Source organism: Antechinus flavipes, chromosome 4 (assembly GCF_016432865.1).
Source record: "Antechinus flavipes isolate AdamAnt ecotype Samford, QLD, Australia chromosome 4, AdamAnt_v2, whole genome shotgun sequence".
Taxonomy (NCBI): domain Eukaryota; kingdom Metazoa; phylum Chordata; class Mammalia; order Dasyuromorphia; family Dasyuridae; genus Antechinus; species Antechinus flavipes.
The window spans coordinates 189,293,956-189,317,719 of NC_067401.1; the positions used below are offsets into that span (position 1 = coordinate 189,293,956).

Below are 23,764 nucleotides of genomic sequence, written 5' to 3' on the forward strand. Positions count from 1 at the left end.
CCTGAATATGAAAAAATGGCTGCCCACCCTATAAATTACTCATCAGAAGAATGAAAGGTAGCCAAAGAGGCTTCCTTTTTATTATGGAAAAATAAAAAAAAAGACAACAAAGAAATTTGAAGTAGGACCTCATTAGGACCCTCCTGTGTCTTCAATTTAATTCTGAGTCACTGGAAGAAATACAAAAATTAACTACAAAGGAGGAAAGGATTGAGGTCACCCTGATCAAAATAATACTGAACAAGGCAAGGATAGGGAGGCTAGACATTCAAGAAGAAAGCCAAGCTCCAAACAGTACAAGGCAAATGAGAGGACTGCTCACTGGCTGAACTATGGTTATAGTTAGGTTGGCATATATAGATAGGCATGGTTTGCAAACCTGGTACTTTGGCTGAGTGAGCTTGGGAAAATGGAATCTGTAAACATAAGTGGGTGGAAACCCAAAAGAGAAAAGTAGTACATCTATAGAGGAGATAGATGCACCTGTAAACAAAAAGAGGGAATTGAGGACCAGACTTCACAAGGCAGGGTAGCCTGCACTTAACTAACCTGGGGGTGGGTTGGCTTGTTGGCAGGGTAGAGTTATTAGCAAGGGACAGTGATAGAAAGTTCTACCATTCATTACTTAGTAGGCTTTGCCCCCTTCTATAGGGAGTTTGGGTTCTTTGGTTCACAGGAGACACTAAGCCAAGGCCCTCTCCTTTCACTGAAAATGTCTAGGACACATTGAACAAATGTCTGAATCTGTGATAATGAGTGGGAGGGCAGAGGTGGGCTCGTCCCCTGACACAGCATCAGGAAAGTGAAGTAGAGAAGGAAGTGCGTGGGATTTCTCCTTCCTGACAGTTCATTTTATGGCATTTGTCAGCACAGCAACTTCAAAGAAGGATGAAAGATTGATCTTCAACGCTCAGGAGTGAGAAGCTCTGCCCTCCCTGTTGGAAAGGTCACCGGCGGCAGGACTCATCTGTGTGGTACAAGAATAAGTAACACAATGATTTTTGTGTCCTACCCCATCCCCTCTCCCACCAGCTTCTTAGCCACTTTCTCAGGGGAAAGGACATTGAACAATAGAGCCAAAAGTTCTAATCTTGGCTTTGCCATTAACTAGATGTGTGAGTATGGATAAGCCACAAAAACAAATTTGCATTAAATGACCCCTGAATTCTCTTTCAGCTTTGACATTCTATATATCTATCAATCAAGCATTTATCAAAGTACTTATTATGTACCAAACGTTACACTAGACAAAAGTTTTTAACATTTTTGAACCATCATAGTAGGCGCTTAATGTTTCTTAATTTATTATAGACTGATAAACCTTTTTGCCAATAGGATCCTTTCTCAACATAACATTTATAACTGAAAAAATACTAAAGAGGTTAGAAAAAATGCAAATTTTTTTCCCATTCAGATTCAAGAACTGAAATCTGTTTATAGATCCCAGGGTTAAGAGCTCTTTGACAGTTGCTAAAACAGTTATTGCCTTCAGGGAACTCTCATCACTAGATTACTTTCTACTTCTAGGTCCCAGCCCAGCTCTAAAAATGCCCCAGGGCTCCAAAGATCACAGTCCTCTCAACTTCCCCCACCTAATATCCCCTTAGATCCCTGAGCAGCCTTTCTCATAACAGACACCAGATGGCAACCTAGGCAAGCTTGATAGTCATCACCAGGTGGGGGGAACTTACCTACTAGCAAAGCCTTGGTCTGCAGTCCTCCCTGTAATTCCCTTTGCAGTAGCAGCAATTCCTCTTCATCATCCTCTTCATCTGGCAGGGATGGGGAGGGATCAGGAGTACTGGGGGCCTCAGGCTCAGGGCCCAACTCTTCCAGCACAGAACTCTCAGAAGGGTACTGATAAGTGGTTTCCAGGGCTGACTCATTAAAAGAAATTTTGAGCTAAGACAGAAGGAAAGGAAGAAAAGAAAGTAAAGCCAGGAAACCCAACATAAATAAGGGGGAAATGGGAGAGGAGGGCATTGGACAGGTGATATCTACTACTGATTTGATGGGCTGGGCTTGGACCTCCACATATTTCCTCCCCAAAAGCATAATTTCTCTCCACTTTTACTCCCTTACACAATATGTTTCTTTCCTCTTCCCAGAGGAACCTTAGTCTTTGGCCTTCCAATCCCATATTTTTCCCTTTCGGGACACAGGCTCTTTCAGACATTCTGGGAGCCACTGTGGTTAACTGTGTTACAAATTTTGAATTTGGAATCTGGGAATCCTGGTTCTTCCATCTACAATATCTCTGTCAGCTTGGGCAAGTTGCTCTAGATCTCTGAAGGAATTGGACTAGATGATTCTTGAAGTCCCTTCCACTACTATAAAGAACCCATGACCAAAGTCACTTGTTCTACCAATTTGTAACTTCTCCCTACAAACTAAAGGACCTATGGGAATTATATTTGTCTCTATTTTCCTAGGTGATGAGGGCAGGATCAAAAATAGGGTAAGAAGAAGTAAGAGAAAAAGACCTTCCCTAAGTATGAGGCAAAGAGCAAAGAACACATCAGTAACCTTAGATCACTTTCAAGAGGATCCTTGACTGATAGGTCAGAGAACCTATGACACAACATAATGGTGGAAGAGGTTTGGACAAGCAGAGTGAGCACAAGAGCAGACCCCAAAGATAGAAAACCTCATTAAACCAGCACATGTGCAGACTAAATCTTAGTTATTAAAAGCTGAGCTCTTCACTCCTCCTTCCCCCATAAGAAGCTCAGAGCAAGGGAGAGGGAGGGATTAATGCTGAAGCTCACAGAGATTAAGGGGCAAAACTAGGGAAACTCTAAGAACCATTTCTAGGCTCTTCAAGGAATGAATTCAGAAAACTATAAGGTCTGGCAACTTAGATACTTAGGTGCTCTTGAGAAGAGTGGAACACATCGAGGAATATGGTTGAGAACTATATATTTGGGGGTGAGGATAAGAATTTAGAACACTAGATTTGGGGTCAGGAGACCTGGGTTCAAATGCTAGCTGCTTTTGTAACCTTGGACAAGTCTCTATGTATGAAAAAGAGGGGAATCAGAATAGATGATTGCTAAGTTCTCTTTCAACTACAATTCTATGAACATCGTCTTAGATAGAGGTAAATAAGGGGATCAGATCAAGCCCACAGTCTAATGGCCAAGTGGTTGTCAATAGAGGCCTTGAGGGCCATGCTGTGGGATGCAATCATCCCCCCACCCCTAGCTCCCAGGGCAAATTAAGTATATTCCACTTTTTTTTTGATAGACAAATATGGATCTGTCAAAAGGTTGTCCAAACTCTATTTAAATCCATTTTTATTTTCTGCCTATATCATCTGCAGGCTTAGGTATTTTATATTTAATCTGTTATCCTCTTTGGGAGATAAAACATCCTTTTATTTATCCAAAATTCGTCCTTTCCTTTCTTTGGTTGTCTTCCAGCCCCCACCCTCTCTGACTGGGTGGCTCAGGAATGCACATGGCTCTGGGGGTGATTCATTCTTCTCCCACCAGCTATTTAAGGTCACAAGGGGGCCTGGTGAGAGTATAGGCAGGACCTTCTCTTTGAACCTCTGGGAAGAGGAGATAGGGTATCCAATCCCCAGGAGTGGACTGTATTATATGAGGATAGGATTTATAACTGGATAATGGGGAAGATGAATTTGTTGGAATTAACTGAAATCAATGGGTATTGTTTAGAGAAAGCAATGGGATAGGGAAGATTTGGAATTTGGGGCCAATCCTTTAGTCACTACTAGGATGAGAAATGGAAACTGGATTGTTCAGTCCCTGAAGAAAGCAAAATCTTCATTGGGAGGAGGCAGTGAAGAAAAAGGGATCTAGAGAAGGTTAAGCAGCCAGATGTCTGAGTCCCACCCTTTTAAAGAAAACTTTTTTCTCCCTTCCCCCCCTTTCTACTAGACCAGGCTTCCTTCTTCTCACACCACATCCTGAGTAGCACAGAGCAGGGCCTAGGCATGCAGCCCAGCCCCCTACCCCCATATACACCCCCACCACACTTGGCCCCATTAGACTTCCGGTTCCACCCTAGCCTTCCTGTTTGGATGTTCATTGCTCCCCTATACCAGGACCTAGGCATATGTCCCATTTACTGTCTCCTTCAGCTTTTTTGCCCCTGCCATCTACTTACTAGTTCCCTTCCAGAAATTAGACTTCTAACCAGCTGCAAAAACCTAGTAGAAACAGTACTACATTTTGGATTCATAAAATCTGGATTGTAGTCGTGAGTCTGCCATTTACTCTCTAACCTTAAGCAAATCACTTAATGGCAGAAGCTCTCTGAACTTCAGTTTACTTATCTTTAAACTTATACTGGGGCCATCCAACTTCTGTGATTGCTATGGGGGAAAAGCTCTAACAGATTTTGTAAACCTTTGTATAAAATGTTAGCTTTCCCTACCTCTAAGCTGATACAATGTTAATTGCAATAGGATGTTTTGGTAAAGACATCCCAATCAGAAGAGGCACCTCTTATATTTGAGCCTCAAATCATTCTTCCTGAGGTTTTCCTTAGTCCCTAATATTCCCAGAACTGTGAGGGTAGCAGACCCTTTTTCTTCACTCCTGTTACCATTCCTTGCCTAGACTCCAATTTCCTACTCCTGTTCCCACTGTCAAAATCTTGGCAGGTTAGATTTCTTTACAACTTCTTCCTGAAAACTCTATGTGAAGTTATTTCTTCCATTTAGCAGAACATTTTCTCCACTTCCAGGACCCCCAAAGAGCTCATCTCCCAAACTATCAGCATCCAACAATAAGACCTTCATAGTCAGAGGAGCTGAGATTGGACTTCCTAAGGAGGCAGTGGTGTTGGAAATGGGTCCAGCAATACAGAAAGATGATCTGTGGGGTGAAGTAGTCCTTAGATTGAAACCAATCCTATTTCTAAAAGGATATTTCCCATTACCCATGAAAGATTGTTTTCTTACTTAGTAACTATGTAACCTTGGGCAAGTCACTTAACCTTTTAAAATTACAAACATAAAACTTTAAATCTGTTAAGTGGGAATAATGTTTACTACCTCACAACAATAATGTAGAGAAAGAAGTTCATGAATCTAAAAGCAATATATAAATGCGAGATTATTATAACAAGAAAAAATAAAAGTTATAGCAGGAGAAATCATGATACTTACTGAAAAGGACTTCCAAAACACTGACAAAAAAAAGAAAAAACTGGTGGAAAGTTCTTATCCTTGAGATATCCAATTGCCTGTCAGCTTTCATATTCTATGATTCTGTGACTATCTCTTAGGACAGAAATTAGTTGGTCTGGATTAAGGAAATGACTTTCCATGTTAGGGATGGGGAAGAGGAAGAAAAGGGATAGAATGGATGGATAACCCTTAGGAAAAAGGAGAGATGCCTTAGCTAACCCCACCCCACCCCCAATCCTGACCTAGTTTTTTCCCACTATCTGAAAGTTCTTCCAGAAGTCTCTTCTGTTGGAAGTAAACTATTTTTACCCTTCACCCCAGGAAATGCTTGTCAGTGAAATAGGGTGGGAAAGGGTAGGGCTCCCAAAACTCGCTAGTGATATCCTCCAACTAGACTCCACTCCTCAACCCCTGCCTTCTCAACTTCACTCTTTGACTTACTTCAGTTATTTTCCACCCTAAAGGGAGGGCGAGGCCAGAGTGGAAAGCCACAGAGAGGAAAACCAGCTACAGAGCCAGATCTGGGGAGAAAGGGAAATCCCAGAGAAGGAGGGAAGGGTGAGTATGGGGAGTATTTTGGAGAAGCTCTTGTCTTCAAGAGAAAAAAGGAATTACTGTCCATGGCTGGGGCACAGCTGGCATGTCCAACCCCAGGGTCATCAGCTACAAGCAGTCACTGTGTCTCTGACTCACCCCAGGGGCAGATTTAGGGTTCAAGGGCCTTCTCTGAAACATTCTATTTTCTCTGCTTTCACTGTACTCTTTATGCTCTGCTCTATAACACTAGCCTATATCCTCAACCCAAATCATTTCTTTTACTCTTACCTCCAGGATTAAGAAAACCTCAATCAAAATTCCCATCTCTTTTTAGGGTATTGATTTCCGATTCCTGGGGAAACTACCTCCCAAAAAACTTTTTTATTCTTTCCCTAAAATTAAAATGCAATTTTCTTTTACTGTTTCACATCTGGATTAAAGGTTGAATTCAACCCACCTTTTTCTGTCTGGTGGAGTCAACAGATCCTCTCTTCCCCTAGAGTGGGGAGAAATGAGCAGATGCCCATACATACCCTACCAAAGAATTCATTTTGGCCAGGAAGAATTCACTGCCTAAGAGGAGAGAGAGAAAAAAGACCCACATCCAGAGACAGAGACGGACTAATATAGAGACCATGAGAGATGAGCTGTTTTCTTAGGAAAAGATGACTGGAAAGGGGGATAAAGGAGGAAATGGGAAGACACAGTGAAATAAATGTAAAGAGAAAGGACATTAGAGGAAGAGAGACAAAGCCAGAAGCCCAGAGAGAGTTGGGGAATGGGAGTTCAAAGGGGCCAGGCTAGACTTTCCTACCTGTTTGTGGTGTCTCTCAGGGGACCCCTTGGCAAGGCAGCTTCGGCTGAGTCGGAGGTAGCCCCCAAGCACCAGTATTTCCTCAGCAGTGGGGTACCGCTTCTTCCCAGGGCCAGAGATCTGGGGTTCAGGTGGGGCAGGGGCTCCAGAGGGCCCAGACCTTCGTGGGTTAACTGTGAAGGTGTGTCCACTGCGGCGGGGAGTCCCTACCCCAGGCCCAGGTTTCACCCCATAGAACAGGCGACTCATGAGCAGATCCCCTGGGGGCTGAGGAGTTGGTGGGGTAGAAGGTTGGGGAGATACTGCCGGTGGGGGCTGAGGTTCTGCTGCTTCCTCTTCCTGAGGCCCTAAACCTTTGGTCCCAACTTCCTTGGGTGGGAGGGGAGAGGTTACAGAATAGTGACTTCTATGGGAGCTCACCATCCTGTTTCCAACCCCAGCTTCCTCCACAGCAGCCCCTATCCTCCCTTCTTTAGCTTCTCTCCCAGGCAAGGGCAACTTCTGATCTCCAGAGTCTGAATGCACCATCTTCTGCCCTGGAGCTTCTGATCTCTCAAGGCTCCACTCTCGAGTCTTCCCAGAATTCAGTCTCCATTTCCGTATTTCCATCTGTTGAGAGCTCTTCTCTACATTCTCTATTGGATTCAACCTCATTTCTGCTGCCTCCATCATTCCTGGGGTTCGATCCTGAAACTCACCAGGACTTAACCTACACCTTTGTGTCTCTAAAAGTCCTGAATTTTCCTTGGATTTCTTCTGCATTAGTCTCTGTTCTGTCCTGGATTCCCCCAATCTCCCTTTGCTTTCTTCTCTGGAGTTTAACCTCCATTCTCGAGTCTCCAATAGCTCTAGACTCTGTCCATGAACTTCTTCGCAATTCAACCTCCATTTATGTATCTCTGTCATCCCCAGCCTCTGTTCTCCATGGTCTCCATAGCTTAACCTACATTCTCCCACTTCAGACCCCCCAGAAGTCTGTTCTTGAGGTTCTACTGGATTCACATTTCGTTCTCGACCCTCCCCAGGGCTCTTCTTCCATTTTTGTGATTCAGATAGTACCGAGCTCCTCTCCTCACTTTCCCTAGGACTTAAACTCCATTCCAAAGCCTCTGCAGGCCTAAAACTCTGCTCTTGAACTTCTGCTACCCCCAGCCTCCTATCTACAGGCTTCCTCAGGTTCAGCCTCTGCTCTTGAGACTGTCTTCCTACCAGACTCTGTTCCTGAGCCTCTGCTGTGCTGAGTCTCTGTTCTCGGACTTCCACTCCCCCTGATATATGTCCTCGACACTCAGGTGGCCTCCGATCAGTGAGCTGCTCTTCGGCACTCTGATGCTGCTGCTGTTGCTGTTGCTTCCGCTCTTGGCGCTCTTGTCGGATAAAGCGATTCTGGTGGACAGGTCCAATGGCCTCCAGAAGGACAACAGGTTCATCAGGTTCAGAAAGTACTGTCTCTATAGCCTCATTCCCAGGACCTGGTTCCCCAACTGGCATTCCTAGCTTGGCACGGCGTCTCTCCAACAGCCCTCGTTTCCAGGCTGGCATCTGCAACAGTCGATCCTTCTCAGCTTGCTCCCGGCCTCGAACAGCAGCCTCCTCTTGTCTTCGCTTGGCTAGTAGTTGTTGCTTCCAATCTGGGACAGTAGCCATGGTCCCAGTGGGACAAGAAAACTGGAGGGTAGGAGATGGAGCAGTGAGAGAGTGTCAAGAAGAAAGAAGTGGTTTAGAGTTATAAGGAGTACCAGTGGGGCAGAAATGGAGAGGGGAAAAGTGGTACAGAATTTGCCTGGGAATACAAGGAGGAATAAAGGAAGAAATAATCCTCTGCGAAGAGGGTAAGATGGAGAGGCTAAGGGAAGAGAACTGCTAGAAAAAAATGAAAATGGAGAAATTAGAGGAAATACCAAGGAACTGAACATAAATGCAGGGGAGAGAAAAAACTGAAAGATATAACGGAAGGGAAGAATGCTTGGAGAAAAGGAGGAAAAAAGTCAAGATAGAATATTGGGGTATGGGTTAGGATGACAGAAGGTTAGAGAGAAGAGGAAAAAAGGCAATTTGGAGAACCAGAGGAAGGAACCAAGTGGAGTGGCTAGAGGGAGAAATATGGAGGGGAAATATGGAGGTTAGGGTAATTCCTAGCGTGTGGGATGAAAAAGCAAAGCCATGGTGTTGGGGGTAAAAAGGGTGAAGGAGTGGACACGGAAAAAGAGCGGTAAAGGTATATAAAGGTATGGGGGAAAGGGTACGAGGATAAGGGAGGAAAGAACTGTGCAGCAGAACTGCCAGTCAGCCTGGCCCCTAGCAGACTCTAGCTTCCCCTCCAACCTCAACCAGCCATGCCCCTCCTATCCCGGGCCACCCCCTCCACTCGGCCCATGTGCCCCGCCTCTCGGGGCGGGTCTGGGAAAAGACGATACCCGGGGACTTAAGGAAACCCGAAGTCCAGACACCCAATCCCTTCTCAGAACCCAGAAGTTCACTTCTCTCCTTCGCCTATAACCCTCATCTCCAATGTCCAGCGCCGGTACCAGCCCTCATCAGTTAGGAATCTGGGCGTCCTCCCCACCCCTCATCCCCAGACTCCCTCATCATTCTAACTCGAGTATCGAGATGTGGTCCCTGACCACTCTCGCACTCTATTCCCACAGTCACTCCCTAGACAAAGAACATCTTCCAGTCCGAAGAAGGAGTGGAAGGAAAAAGGGTAGCGGTCGAAGGTGATGGAGGGGGACCACCTTTCCCCTAAGTATGAATTGCCCCCACCCCCAACTCACGTCCAGTAGGATCCCTCGCAGGAGGGAGGGGGTAGGTGATCAAGAAGGCGTCTGGAGAGAGAAAGGAAAAGGAAAAGAGCGAGCGAGGGAAGAGTTGGAGATGGGAGGGAGAAGGAGAGACAGACCCAAACGGGGGGGGGGGGGGAGGGAGAGAGGCGGGATGGGGGCGGCAACCGCTTTGAGAACAATGGGGAGAAAGAAGGGGGCAAGAGGCGGAACCCGTAGCAAGGGGCGGGGCCTTCCACCTCCAGGACCCCTATCCGTTTTTTTCCTGGAAAGGACTTTCTAATACGCAGCCCCCTAGCTCGCCACTTAATTCTTCAATGGGACCTAAGATTCTAGTCCTCAGCCTCACACAGCTTTCCTCTCCTTCGGCTGTTCCGTTCTTCGGACCCAGGTGTTCTTTCTACCCAACTTCATGATTCTCCACCCCCCAATCTTTCCGCCCTCCTCTTCCCCGGTCCTGGGCGGTGGCCCGTGACTCAGGCCCCTCTGGGGACCCAGGGAGGAAGCCGCAGCAGCTGGGAGTTGTCCTGCCCAATCCCATCCCCCCTTCACAGCTCCCAGAGCTTTTATTATAGATAGGATCGCCTGGTCATTACTGCCGGGCAGGAAGGGTGTCGCTTGAAAGAAATGGGGGTGGGGGCAACGGGGGATCCGGGTCAGACGGTGGAGGTGGAGACTGGTGAACGAGTGCTTGGCTTTAAGGGTATCAGGTTCCACCTTTCAACAGCCCACCCGACCCAGAAGTCAATCAGGTGTTGGCGGCCAGTATGCTAGTGAAGGAAGTAACTTAACATCCCTTTATCCTAAAGGCGAGTCTAGGACATCCTCAAAAAAGTAAGAGGGCAGGACCTTGTCAGATGGTCGAAGCACAGTGGCCACAGGAGGGAAGTGAATGCATTTGCTTTCTTTGCACTCTTTCCCCACCACCATTTTGTAGCTACTGAGACAGTTGGCCTTCCACCTACCACTGCGCTCTTCCAAATTTCAGTTCTATTTTCTTAGAATCGAGACAAGACATCCAGCTAAATAAACCAGAGATAAAACACTTGTGGCCATAAGGAGCATAGGAAGAAAAACCATGGTGCTTGGATTTATTTGCCATTTATAATTTCTCTGGGAAACAAGAAATCTAAAATAGGGAGTCGAAAGGGACTCTGCTCCATCTGCTCTGAGGACAGAGCCTAATGGTGAGGAGGAAATTTTACAAAAAACCTGGCTGGAATAGAATAGGACAGGGATAATAGTAAAGGTACTTCAATCTGGAGGCTAGAAAACAATTTAGTTCCAATCTAACTCTTGAGGTGGATAAAGATAAAAAAGAAAAGGAGGGGTCCCCAAATACATGATTGGGGATCACTGGTAGTAGTAGTTTGATCAGAGCCAATATCTTCCTTTAGGACCTGAAGCAGAAAATACCCAACAAGAGGCCTATTGTTGGGGATAGGCTCAAAGTACTCATTTCTCTCCCCAGGATCTCATCCCTCTTTCTAGATTGAATTGAGGGATCATGAGGTAAAGAGTGGGATCCTGGATTAAGAGATAGTAAATCTGGAATTGAATGTGGGCCCCAAGCTGCATGCCATATCCTAAAAACATGCCTAAAGTCTACAAAGAGGGAAACTTGGAATCTAGGAGGTAGAGCTTAGAATTCGGGAAATAGAGGTTGAGGAACAGGGAAAGCCTCTGGGGCCCTGAAACATGCAGTCTCAAGCTTCAAAGGGCTTCAAACGACTTTCAAGTTAAGAGAGGTATAGGAGCCTCAAGTTCAGGAATGGAACTTGGAATCCAGAAAACATTCTCTAGAATAGCTCTTGGATTTCAGGGAACACAAGTTTGAGGAGTGGTGGAGGAATAGTCAGGGCCTTAGAGCCTAGGGACAATAGTTTCACCGTAGGAGTTAGGTTTTACTCAGCATCTCCAATATTGGGCCCAGCAAGTAACTGAAGCTTTCTTTGAAGCTGGGCCCGGAGGTAGTGCAAGTCTTGCTGATCTAGCCCATGTGCCAGGCCTAGATAGAGGGTGAACAGTGCAGCCAAGAGAATCCTGTCAAGGCCTAGTCGTGGCACAGCCCAGAGCACTGTCAGGAGCTCCACACACACAGGATGTCTCAAGTGTTCAAAGAGTCTCAGTGCCCGAGGGGATTTCAGTGCCAATGGCTCCCCCAACCCCAGCACATGATAATATACCTATTGGAGAGGGATGGAAGGATATTAGATCAGAAATTGAATAGTCATATCCCTTTGTTTCTAATTCCACCCTGGCCCCTTGATTCCTCCTAAAACCCTGGCTCTGCTTGTGTTCCAGAATTAGTTTTTCCACATCTCCAAAGATGTCTAATTTCCCCCCAACCCTTGGGGACTGAGATCTCCCCTCTGAGCCTAACTCTTGCCTCGACTTTCCTACAAATCCATGGGAACACTAACATTTCTGGACTTTGGGGGAGGGATATTGGACCCATTAGGGGAGGGAAAAGATAACAGGTAGATTGAGGTTAGGATGGAGCAAAAGTCCCATGGAGATTGATTAGGGCATGGGGAGACTGAAGGTGGATCATGTCTTGGAAAAAGAAATGAAATTCAAAGGATGGAGGCTCAGGAAATGAAAATATTACCTGTTTGAGGCCCATGAGCTCAGGATAGTCAAAAACCAAGAGGATACTAAAAATAAGGAGCCAAGCTATGATGTGCAGCACGAAACAGAGAAGAGGTACCCAGGTCACCCAGGGCTCTGATTGTGCTTCCCAGAGGACTGGACCCTCTGGCACTGGCTCCCAATAACGCATCACCACCTGGAAGGAACAGATGGGGGAGAAGGCTAGGCTTAATACCCCTTAGAGACCTAATCATCCAATATGCTGAGGGGAGGCATTCCCTGACAATGCCACAACATACACACATAGACATAGACACACACACACACACACACACACACACTCCTACCCTCTACCCCATGATGACTTTTACTCATAATTCATGTAAGGAGCTCCAAGATTCTGGTTTCCAAACCCATTATTAACACAAATGTCCACTATATGTAGGATACTATGCTAGATAATAAGTTATATTTTTCTTAAGCATCAGGAGTAGAGGGGCAGATTTTTCTCTTTCTTTTTGATCCAATTTTTTCTATGTGACATGATAAATGTAGAAATATGTTTAGAAGAATTGTACACATTTTAACCTATATTGGATTACTTGCTGGGGGGTGGGAGAAAAATATGGAACACAAAGTTTTGCAAGGATGAATGTTGAAAACTATCTTTGCATATATTTTGAAAAATAAAAAGCTATTATAAAAAAAATAGTAGGGGACAGAGAATAGAGAGATATCACTACTATTCTAAAATTCTCTCTGGATCCCAGACCTTGCAGTCAACAGAATTTATTCCTACTATGTGCCAAGCACTATGCTAGATACAAGCAAAAATACAAGTTCCTGCCCTCATGAGACCTTTATTCTATAGAGATGACAAATACATATAGATACAGGGGATCAGGAAAGCTCTCATTTAGGAGTGAGTGTATGAGTTGAGCTTTGAAGGAAACAAAAGATTCTAGGAGACACAGGAAAAAGCATGAATAGCAAGGGGGTAAGTAGAGAGAGGAGAGATGTTTGCCAAAGGTCAGAGATGAGAGGTAGATTTGTGTGTGTGAGAAGGAAAGAGGCAGAGAGCGGGAAAAGAGACAGACAAGCTGGATAGTGTGTAAAGGATAGTAATGTAAAATAACTAAGAATCATATTGAGAGGAGCTCTAAATGCCAAATGGGGAAATTTATATTTGATCCTAGAGATAATAGGAAACCACTGAAATTTATGGAACAGGCCAATCTAGGAATATCACTGGCACAATGTGAAAGCACACAGGAGATGTTTGATTAATTTATGAGATGTGTGGTCACTGTCCTAGATGAGTTTACAATCAAGTTAGCTGAACAAATATCTAGAGAGATAAATAATAAAGCAACTTATAATTGTCAAACAAAAAATATAACAGGAGTTCAATAGAGAAGAGTGGATCATGGTCATTGGTAAGGACTTCTTGGAGGAAGAGGGATGAAGATCAGACCTATACATAGGTGTTGAAGAGAGGTGGTGATAAGCATTCCAATCAGGGGGAACTGAGGGAAAAAAGGAGGAAGTAGTTTGGGAAACACAGTCTATAGTCTGTCCACAGTAGGGAAGTAGTAGGAGATAAGATTTGAGTTAGAATTTTCAGGATTTTGAATGCTCCAGCTTATTCTCTACTAATGCTGTTTACACAGCAACCCAGACATTTGGCACCCTCAACCCCAGGCCCTTTCCCCAATTCCTACTTTTCTTGGGGACCTAGCTGTCTAGCCCCCATACCTGCAGAGCCAGGGCAGTGCAGGCCACATAGAGTGACCTCTGCAGGACCCCGAAGTGCTGGGCCATCCATGTCTTCACAGGGTCTGCTGCCATAAGACTATGCTGCCCCACGAATAGCAGCACCAGCCCCAGGTCCCAAGCTAGAGCTGCCAGGATGCGAGGATCCTGCAGGGCAATCAGCCATTCCTGTCGAGTATCTTAGAATGGGGGAAAACAGGATGTCAAAAAGAACAGGGAAAGTTCACTTTTATCCTAAGTATCTCCTGTGAATCTCAGGCCATGTTCCTCTGGAGGCCGACCAGGTACCCATAATTCCTGATTCTAAATTCTGCCTAAGCCATGCCCCTCTCCCTGTTCTCCATGAATTTTACTTATCTTCAACAATCCCCTTAGGATCATAGAAAAGAAACTAAGCAATGCTGGCTGATCCTTTCAAAGAAACTTTGAGGGAAGAGGAAGGGGGTTCTGATTAGTCTTTTAAATTAAAAAGTTAGTGCCCAGAAGCTTGAAAATTCCCACCCAAATCTATTTTGCTCCACCTTAGGGGAAAAAAAGTTACGTAGAAGTAGTTCAAATCCTATCTCTGGTGCTACTTAAGTTTTGTGTCCAAGCAGGGGCAACAAGAATGAGCCTTCTGTCTCAAGATCCTTAAGTTTCTAATTTCAAGGTAAAAACATCTATTACACCTCTTCTGTATTCACCTATAATGAAGTCTTTTAATACTTCACTCCATTCTTCCCCATATCTCCATTCTTCCCCATATTTCCACCCATTGTTTTTCTCCCCAGAATTAAACTCAGATCCTTCTGCTATTTTTTTTAAGTCTGACTCCCTCGCTTCCCCTTATACTTCCTTTTCCCCCTTATACGTCCTGTCAAGCTCCACCCCCTTCTCTATCCGCCGAACCCTCAGGCAAGGCTCCTGCTCCACAACCGCTTACCTCTATCCAACTTCTGACTGCCCCCGAGCAGTGGTTGCAAAGATGTGAAGCAAACAAATTCCACTCCAGTGCCAAAGGCCAGAATGAAAGACGCAAAAGCGGCAGGGACCAAGACCAGAGCAGGAGCCATGGCGGGGGTGTGGGGAGTGGGACTGGGGAAAGGGGAGGAGCCCGTTTATTCCCGCTTCATTAGCCCCGCCCCTGGCTACGCCTCCAGACCAATGACAAAGATTTTAATTCGAGTTTTTACGTGCTCTGAATAAACACAGTCAGCTAAAGTAATTAGGTAAGAAATTTAATAAGGGTTAGAAGACTTAAGCATTTTTAACTAAAAACATAATTCTTTAGTTCTTTAGTTAGGTACCAGTTGTACCTATATTCCCTCACATATTGCTTGCTTCTCCAAAAATCTCCAGGAATTCTATTAAGGTTCTCTAGTTCCTTCCACATCCCACATGATCCCTCAAAAATCTTAATGTCACCTCCCCAACCTTGAAAGTTCTTTACATTATGCCAATCTTTTATGAAACACATTTTTCTTCTAAATAGTTTATTTTACCGTCTGTGCATTTAAACAATGTGAGCAGGACATTGTGGATAGGATTCTTAAGGACATTAAGAAGGTAAAGGGTCTGAGGTGGAGAGGAGGAATGCTTCTAGCTGGGCTTCCTGCCTCAGCACCCCAGTGAGCAGGAACTCTGGCGAAAGTAGGGGCAGCTTAGCCCGAACAGCAGCAGAGCATCTGGAGAGATCCTGGGGACATGAAATCACTACTCTCTGGGGCTAAGGACAGAGACACAAAGAGAAAAGAACAAAGATGGAAAGAGATGGATTCAGAATAGAAGCATATGGTATGACCAGCATAAAAACTTCTCCCTACATGCTCCCATCACATCTTCCCTTCCCCAATTCTTCCACCCTCTAGCTCTATTTTCAAGTCACTACATTCCTAGTTTCAAATCATACCTTATAGACCCGAGGCATGCTAGAAAGCACAGTACCCCCACAGCATGTGATTATCTCTCCCATTTGAGGGGGTGGGGGTTGCACTCCGGGGGTCACATAGAACTCATAGCCCTGAGGAGAAAAAAGGCCAACTGAGGTTTGGACAGGAAAACAAGACTTCTACAGAGACTAAGGAAAGACCTTTAAGACAAGATAGTGGGTTAAGGTATGTCGCCCAACCCACCCTTAACCCACTTAGGGGGAAAATTTAAGACCAGAGCCCCACTCACCTCCAGGAGGCCCCTCTCCTGAGCACGACTCAGTGCCTCTCGAAGGCTGAAACCAAAGCTGTTCTCCTGCTCAGGATCATTCACCACAAATTCATCAGGTGCCAGGAATCGACCAGCCTTTCGGGACTAGAGGTTAGGGAGAATCAGCTCCAATCCTCTCTAGGATTTTTCTACCCCTCTATTCATTAACCCTTGCCCCAAATCCTTCTCTAGAAACAGTTTTCCCCATTTTTTCAATTTATATCTCTGTGTACATAAATTTCATTCGGTATTTTAATCTTTGGCCATATGTATTTGTTTTTGTTTCTAAATGCCTTATAATACTGTCTCACCTGATGCAACCATTCCAGAGACAGAATAGGTATTCCCCGGCCCAGGGCACATAGGAATTTGACTGTACGTCTAACTCGATCTGTTACCAAATGTGAAGCTTCTGCCACTGAACTGGCCAGAGTTCCACCCAGTGCCAGCACAGCTTGTTCTCCTCGTGCATCCACCACACCCGTAAATAACACCTGCAGGAAAAAAAGTCATCATTCACTGAACCCCAGAAAACCTATGCCTCCCCACTGATTCCTTTTAACATCTTCTATCTTCCACTTACCTAATGAAAATTTTTTATTACCACTTCCAAAACCCTATGTCTTTTCTCTCAATTCCTCTCCATACATACCTTAGGAGCTCTTAGTTCTCGATTAAGTCTAGCTCGCCGCAAACTCCGTCCAGGTATTCCCTTGATGATTTCCTTTGTGTGAACTGCTAGTTCTGCAACCTTCACAGGAGTCTTCACTGCAGTCTGAGGTTTAGATAGATCCCAATGAGTTCTTAGTATGGCCTCACCTGAGTTAATCCTCATCCCTTTTCCTTACCTCAACTTCCACTGGCTTATCATCTTCCTCTTCCTTGATAGATTCTTGTCTCTGGGACCGACCTCTCCGAGGTTGCTTGGAAAATGGTGATGCTTCCTTGGTAGTTGGAGGCCGCTTTCGGCCTGAGAGCTTAGGCTGGGCCTCTGGAGTAGAGCCAAGCGTATCTCGCGCTCCTACCCTCCGGCTCCTGGTAGCTCGAGGGACAGATGCCTCAGGTGTCAGAGAATAGGACGACTCTGGGGTGGCTGTGAGGGATTCAGAACTTTCTCCCGCCCCTGCTCTCTGACTTCGGAGAGCCCTGGGTGGAGGCACAAGGGTTTCAGATCTCTCTGTTGGAACGGAAGGGGAGTGCTCGGGGAAGGATGTGACTGAAGTAGAACTACAAGTTCCAGTAGCCCCCCGTTTCCTGTTTTGACGAGTCTGAAGGTGGGAATCAGGGATTATAGGCAATTCTTCAGGGATGGGAGGGTGGAGTTCAGGGGTCAAGAGTGCAGAGGAGGTACTAAAAGGCTTCTGTGTCTGACTCTGGACAGAAGATTCTGATTTGTCTCTAGAATCTTCAAGAAGAGGAGGTTCAATATTTGAGGCCAAGAGAATCCCCTGCCTCCTGCTTCGTGGTGTTGCTAAAATAGGCGATTCCTGGGAAGCTGGAGACGAAGAATGGGGTGGTTTGAATGTTCTTCTATTCTGGCTCCTGGTGATTCTGGGAGTTGAAGAAGGGGCTGAGACTTCAGGGACTGCAACTTTAGGTGCTACAAGAGGTACATTTGAGAAATCCTGTTTATCCTGCAGATAAATTGGATAGTGATCAAAGGAAAGACAGGATTAATATATTCAAGTTTACATTACGTTAATTTGCATTTGTTCCTTTGTATGCTTTTCCCCATCAAACTGTCAATTCTTCAAAAGAACCAACTACCAAAAATTATTATACAGAAGGTCCCATCTTCCTTCTTACCACCAGCAAAAACACTGACCATTTGTGTAGCAGCACCCCCATATCATTGGTCCAGCTTCTAAGTCTAGTCCTCATAAGCCAGATGGGGAAGTCAACTTCAATGGATAGAGCTAGACATCCTCACCAATTACAAAGTACCATTATCCACAGGAAAGACAAGCCAGCCTAGGTAAAGCAACAAGGCACTCATTGGGGACGAGTTAGAAGGCAATATATGCCAGATAAATCAAACTACCACTACTTTGTCATCTCTCCTCAATGCTTATGGAGATAGCCATAGAATCCTTGAACCCAAAGCCTTAGGAATAGCAATGCTTCATCTGGTATCGAATGATTTAACATCAATCAGAACATTCTATCAATAAAAATGAAACTAGAAACAAGGCATTACTATCTGCCTTTTTTGCCTCAACATCCTGTTATTGATGAGACCTTTCCATCTCAGTTATAGCTAAAACCTTCCATATATGCTATATTCCTCATCAGAATGGGAGTTCCTTGAGAGCAGGACCTGTTTTACTTTTTTATTTGTAGTCCTAGCTTAGCATAGCTCTTTGCATGTAGTAAACACATACTTTATTCATTCATTTCTTTTTCTGGACCTTTCTGTGTTCCACTTCCACTACATCTATCAAAAGGCTCTACAAAAAACAACAGTACTAGTTATGAGGCAAAGAGAGAAACAAAAGGAAGACAGATCCTGATTTACTGAGGCAAATTTAGAAACAGTGTAAATAATGACACTGTGAAAATTAGATAGCTAACTGAAATTAGATGGAGTAGAACAAAAGAGGACAGAACAATGTGAAAAAAATGACAAGTAGTTTGGAGCAGGGAAAAAGATTATGCAGAGCATCAACATCAAGAACTCAAGAGTAAGGCAGAATAAAGGATTTTATAGAACTGAGTAGCAATTAAGAGAGGTGGGAGAAAAGAGGAATAGCTCTTACCACTGGCACTTCCTCAAGAGGCAAAATTTTATCATCATTGAGACCTGGAGAAGAGGAGAAAATAAGTTTGGCTGGGTATTTGGGAATCTTTCTAGGGATTGAAATAAAGATGTCCTCTGTCACTCACCTCTGTGATGTCTGCTATCATTGGAGATTTGGGGGTTTAAGGATAATTTCTGCAGGTTCCCTTCCCCAACTTTAGATTTCATTACTGGAGTTGCATTCTGGACCTCCTGGTCATAATCTTCTGACATCTGTCCCTCTACTTCTCTTTCCAGCATTTCTTTGGGTACTTTCACTTCTACCACTGGACTCTTGGTTCTTCTTTCTGGTGTTTGTTTCTCAGATATGTCTTTCTCAGGGGTTTGCCTCTCCATTTCCTTATCTAGTACTTTTATTTCTCCACAGCTTTTGATGCCTTTCTCTGTCACAACATTTTGCATTCCTCTACCTGCTTTACATCTCTGTCCTCTTTCTGATATCTCTGTTTGTACAACTGGACTCACTTTCTTTCTCTTCGATCTCTTTGCCTTATTTGCCAATGTCTTTCTCTTAAAGGTCTCCTTTTCCACTTTTCTCTCTGGTGTTATTCTAGGTGTCTCTATTTCTATTACCTGGTTCTCCATGTCACCCTCCATAGTTTGTCCTGGGATTTCTGTGTTTAAATTTGTGTCTTGACTTATTGAGAGCTCTGTTTTTTCTGGACTGTCTGGCTGTAGATTTGAGGCTGTCTTAGATGGTGTGGGACAAGTTCTATGGTCTACAATATAAGAGTTGGTAGGTAGAGTTCCTGATGCCTCTGACTGCTCTGAGCAGAATGGCTGTGTAGCCAAGACTTCCCATGGCTCATCTGGACCATCTAGGAGAAATCAAGGGAAAGAAACAGATTGAGAGGTATCATAAAATTACAATGTAGACAAGTTTTGTAGATTGTTGAGTAAAACAGAGATAAATTAGGGTAGGGAAATGTTTGCAGATCTGGGGAGACCCAGATACATGAAGATGGAAGTTTTGAGTGTAGACTAAACCCTAGGTTGAACAGCAGTCTGTTTGCATGGTCTTCACTTTCAAATGCTTACTATTCCTAACACAAGGAAAGAGTAATAAATAACATCCACCCAGGATATAAGTTTCTGCCTTACAGCCCCAATTCTAATCCTGGGACACTTTTCATCCCTATTCCCACTGAGGGACATAGTAACAGAGGTTTTATTCCCATTAAGGACCTAGGTATCTGATTCCAGGGTGGGTCTCACCTCCACAGTTCTGATTCCCTCCTTCTACAAAGCACTGAGTATCTTGTAAATCCAGGTCTGAATTATCTGAGGAGTTAAAAAAAAAAGATACTAGCCTCAGAACTGGTCACTCAACTCATCCTTGAAGTTTACTATAGAAGGTTGGGCATGGAAGGTGACACTTAAACTCACCATCACTCTTGCTCTGGAAATCTTCAATATCATCCACATCTGGATCAGTCTCCCGTTCTATGTTATTCTGGGTTCCTTCCAAAAGTACCTGGGCTGACTTCTCTTGAGTGCTTGGTTCCACTACTATGCCTACTGAGCTATCCCTTGGGAAGGGAGACAGACCATGCTCCACTTTTGTTATAGATATCCTCCCCTGGGTCCCAACTTTTTTAGTGGTCCTTTTCAGTTGATCAATCACTGGGGCCCCTTCAACTCTACTGTTCTCTTCATCTGGAAGTTGGCTATTCATATGAAGAGATCCATTGTCATCCCCATCTGTGTCATTGCCCCCAGTCCTACCAATGGAATGTTGGTCCTTGTTAAGATGTATGGTAGAGAGTTCTGTTGGGGACCCCTCCTCGTTTGCATCTGTATTGTTTGTTCCACCTTTGAGTAACTGATCTTTGCCCTGATGGATTGCAAGTTTCGCTGCTGAGATCAAGTCCTCTTCTACATCTGTATCACTGTCTCCCTTATCATGTTGGTCCATTTCCAAGTGTGCTTTAGCTGGTCTCACTAAAAGACCCTCCTCTTCCAAATCTGTACCACTTTCTTCCAAGGAAGAAGGTTGAGTCCCAATTAAAGGTGTCACAATTGAGATCCTTTGCAGACTGCCCTCATCATCAATATCCGTATCACTGTCCCTGTCAGGAGGCAAACTTTCCTTCACATGTGCCCCAGATGGAATTGCCATGATGCTCTCATCTCTTTCCACATCTGTATCACTGTCCCTCCCCACAGCTGAGAGATGGTTCTCTCCACCAGTCCTATTCCACTCCTTATCTACAACAGAAGCTATCCTGGTAGCTGAAGAAGGCTCCATTGGGAGAGGATCTTCCTCTTCATCTGTGTCACTATCCAGAATGAAAGTAAGAGGCAGTGCAGGGCCCTTGCAGCCTGGTGAAGCTCCTTCCACATCACTGATAGGGAAAGAGTGAAAAAGGAGAACTTGGAATTCAGATCCCAAGAAAGGACTTAGGTAAACAGAACTCTAGTTCCCAGTTCTCTTCTCCTTCCACTCTAATAACTATCAAGGGCCTAGCTATTATACCCTTGGTTTTCTTCCCATTAAGCTTCCCCAGGTAGACTTGGCAATCTGGCTCCTCAATACTCACCTCTCTGGTACTACAGTTTCAGAAGGGGAATATGTGACCGGTACCCCTATACTCCTATCCAAAGGAGAATCTAGGAAGAAGAATAAACTTTGTAATTTTATATTCTCCAGGCTCTTCTCCCTACCTTTCACTTTCCTGATACCTCAAATTTACCTCCTTCCTCCTCTGAGTCTTCAGCCAATAAGGTCCCCTGGAACTGAGGTCCCCCTGTCCCTGGAACCCTGGGTGTCTCCTCCACATTTAGAGCCCCTCGGGGGCCAGGAAGTAGGGGGACACCCAAACGATGATATTGGCATGGCAAGTCAGCAAAGAGTACCAAGTCTTGGTCCCTCAATTGATGGCCCACTCCAGGGCTTAGGAGCTTGGGAGGTCTCAGAAGGCGTGTATGATTAAGGCTCCCACAATCTCGAAGGATAGGTGCCCTGCCTTGAGCTGGAATTTCAATTATTGCATGATGTTTGGAGATAGATGGAAAAGGCAGAGCCACAGCACATCCTGGTATTCGGCCAACCACATTCTCCCCAGGGTACAGCAGGAAATCTGGGAGTGAAAATTCAATGAAGTATTAATTCAAAAGCCAGCAATCTTCCCCACTCCTAGTTTTCAATGAATTTTCTTTTTTGGTTTCCCTCATCATTGAATTTATATTTTCTCTAGGAAAAAAAAAAGGGGAGGTGAAAAGCTATAGCATTTTCTTTAGGAAAAATACAGGAATGGACATGTATACATATATTGTATTTAACATGTATTTTAACATATTTAACATGTATTGGTCTACCTGCCATCTGGGGAAGGGGGAGGGGAAAGGAGGGGAAAAATTGGAACAAAATATTTTGCAGTTGTCAATGCTGAAAAATTACCCATGCATATTATCTTATAATAAAAAGCTATAAAAGTATATTTTAAAAAACACAGGATTCCTAGTATATGGGAAGTTGTAATTGGGACAGAAGCATTAGGAAAGCACAGGCCATTGCAGAGCCATTACTCTGATTTACTTTCTTCCTATTGGTTTTAGTATGATTTTCCTAAGTCATCACAAAAAGAATATTTCCCAAATCTATCTGGGTTAGTTAGCTATGAATTATCTTGAGTTATCAGATCAAACCAGTAAGTATTTTCTTACTGTCTCTCCTGCCACATGAACAAATCAATTACTGGAATACCCTCTACTCCACTGTTCTCTTTAGCTGGAATTTGGCTTTTCATTTAAAGAGATCCACTGTCATCCCCATCTGTGTCATTGCCCACCTCTCCCCTTTTCCTTTAAAACCCAACATCCTCTGACCTTTCTCAGGTCCTCGAACACTGCTGAATAGGTGCAGCCGCCCTACAGGCTCCAAACCTAAATGTGGCGGAGAGCCATTAGAATCCTCAGTCTCCTCCTCCTGAGCCTCCCAGTCCACCAATTGAGTGTCCTCCATTATCTGTTATGGAGAAATGAAAGGGAAAAACATACTACTACCTTAGACATCGAACAAGCATCCGACAAGAGAACAAGGAGGAGGAGTGCAGAGGGATAATAAAGCATTTGGGAAAATATATTTGAGACATAGGAAGAGTATGGACCAAGGATTCCCTCATTCGGAGATCTAGGCCAAGATAACAGAAGAGGTGTGTGCGTGTGTGTATGGGGGGGCGGGATGAAGAAATCCAATTCTGGCTCTGCTACTTACAACCTGTGTGACCTTGATCAAGTCACTAAAGTTCTCTGGGTCTTAAATTTCCTCATCTGCAAAAAACAAGGGGCTTGAGCTAAGACCAGTATATAACATCACGTCCGCCTCTTTAAAATGAAAAAAACAAGCCAGCAACCCAAACTCTTAAGATGCTGGAGTTGACCCCTACCCTCAGGGGGAACAAGGGTGAAAGAATGAGAAGGGGAGGAACCTAGGACCGTATCACCCATCCACCCGGGCCACACCCACTTTCTGAGCAAATCAAAGTAAAATTAAGGTCTCCCCTCCTCAATTTGAGCGGGCTGCCTATCACCCAGACCCCACAATCCACTGGGTGACCAGTGAATGTCCCAAACCATCAAGATTCCCGGAGATCTTACGAGACTCAGGGCCCTCGAACCTGTTAGCCCGTTAGATTAGGGCGGCAGGAATCGCAGGAAGCAAACCTCCAAATAGCTCCCGCCCAGACTTTCCCACCCGAAAGGCCTCTTTGCCTCCCTCAAGAGAAGGGGTTCAAGATGGCGTCCAGTCAAAAGGGTAGTTGGAGAGCCTCCGAACTCACAGGATTCGGGTCCGCGCGCGCGCCACACTAACAAGCAATCAATTTGTTCCTCTACCACGAGCTCTGACGCTCTGATTGGCTCCTTCTGCCATCTCTCAAGGGTGATTCGCTCAAGGATTGGCCGAAGCTCCCGCGTGGATCTGAAACAAGTCCAGGAAAAGCGCTCTAGTCTTCACTTCTGGAAGAGGCCGCTACGGTGTCTCGCTTTTACATTGGCTCCGGATGACCGTAGAGGTGGGGCCGCCTCGCGCGCCTCCAACGGCACTCCGAGATTGGCCATAAACTCTTAAAATTCGAAGGTTAACCTCCGATCCGGCCTGCTGCTCTCGCGCAGTATCTAAACTGTAACTACGT

General features: G+C 44.8%; 2 protein-coding genes across 8 annotated transcripts; both read right to left on the reverse strand.

Annotated features, from left to right (window-relative positions):
- Positions 1-51: 51 nt before the first annotated feature.
- Positions 52-14,753, reverse strand: NRM (nurim). Of its 4 annotated transcripts, XM_051996148.1 has the most exons (6): positions 14,577-14,753; positions 13,637-13,833; positions 11,901-12,077; positions 6,510-8,177; positions 1,692-1,902; positions 52-967 (listed from the first exon to the last, which is right to left on the reverse strand). In XM_051996148.1, exons 1-6 carry the CDS (start codon positions 14,704-14,706, stop codon positions 948-950), a joined length of 2,403 nt encoding a protein of 800 aa, XP_051852108.1. In that variant the 5' UTR covers positions 14,707-14,753; the 3' UTR covers positions 52-947. The 4 variants fall into 4 exon arrangements, with proteins under 4 accessions (XP_051852108.1, XP_051852110.1, XP_051852111.1 ...); XM_051996150.1 differs by lacking the exon at positions 6,510-8,177; XM_051996151.1 differs by lacking the exons at positions 6,510-8,177; positions 11,901-12,077 and having other exon boundaries at positions 116-967.
- A 102-nt stretch (positions 14,754-14,855) lies between these two features.
- On the reverse strand, positions 14,856-23,388 carry MDC1 (mediator of DNA damage checkpoint 1). Of its 4 annotated transcripts, XM_051996118.1 has the most exons (15): positions 23,249-23,388; positions 22,846-22,901; positions 22,458-22,596; positions 21,323-21,709; positions 21,170-21,239; positions 20,016-20,974; positions 19,845-19,910; positions 18,716-19,447; positions 18,589-18,632; positions 16,681-17,466; positions 16,485-16,607; positions 16,144-16,326; positions 15,812-15,937; positions 15,543-15,653; positions 14,856-15,359 (listed from the first exon to the last, which is right to left on the reverse strand). In XM_051996118.1, the coding sequence occupies exons 3-15, from the start codon at positions 22,591-22,593 to the stop codon at positions 15,192-15,194; spliced, it is 3,891 nt and encodes a 1,296-aa protein (XP_051852078.1). In that variant the 5' UTR covers positions 22,594-22,596; positions 22,846-22,901; positions 23,249-23,388; the 3' UTR covers positions 14,856-15,191. The 4 variants fall into 4 exon arrangements, with proteins under 4 accessions (XP_051852078.1, XP_051852079.1, XP_051852077.1 ...); XM_051996119.1 differs by lacking the exon at positions 22,846-22,901; XM_051996117.1 differs by lacking the exon at positions 23,249-23,388 and having other exon boundaries at positions 22,846-23,199.
- Between the last annotated feature and the right edge of the window lie 376 nt (positions 23,389-23,764).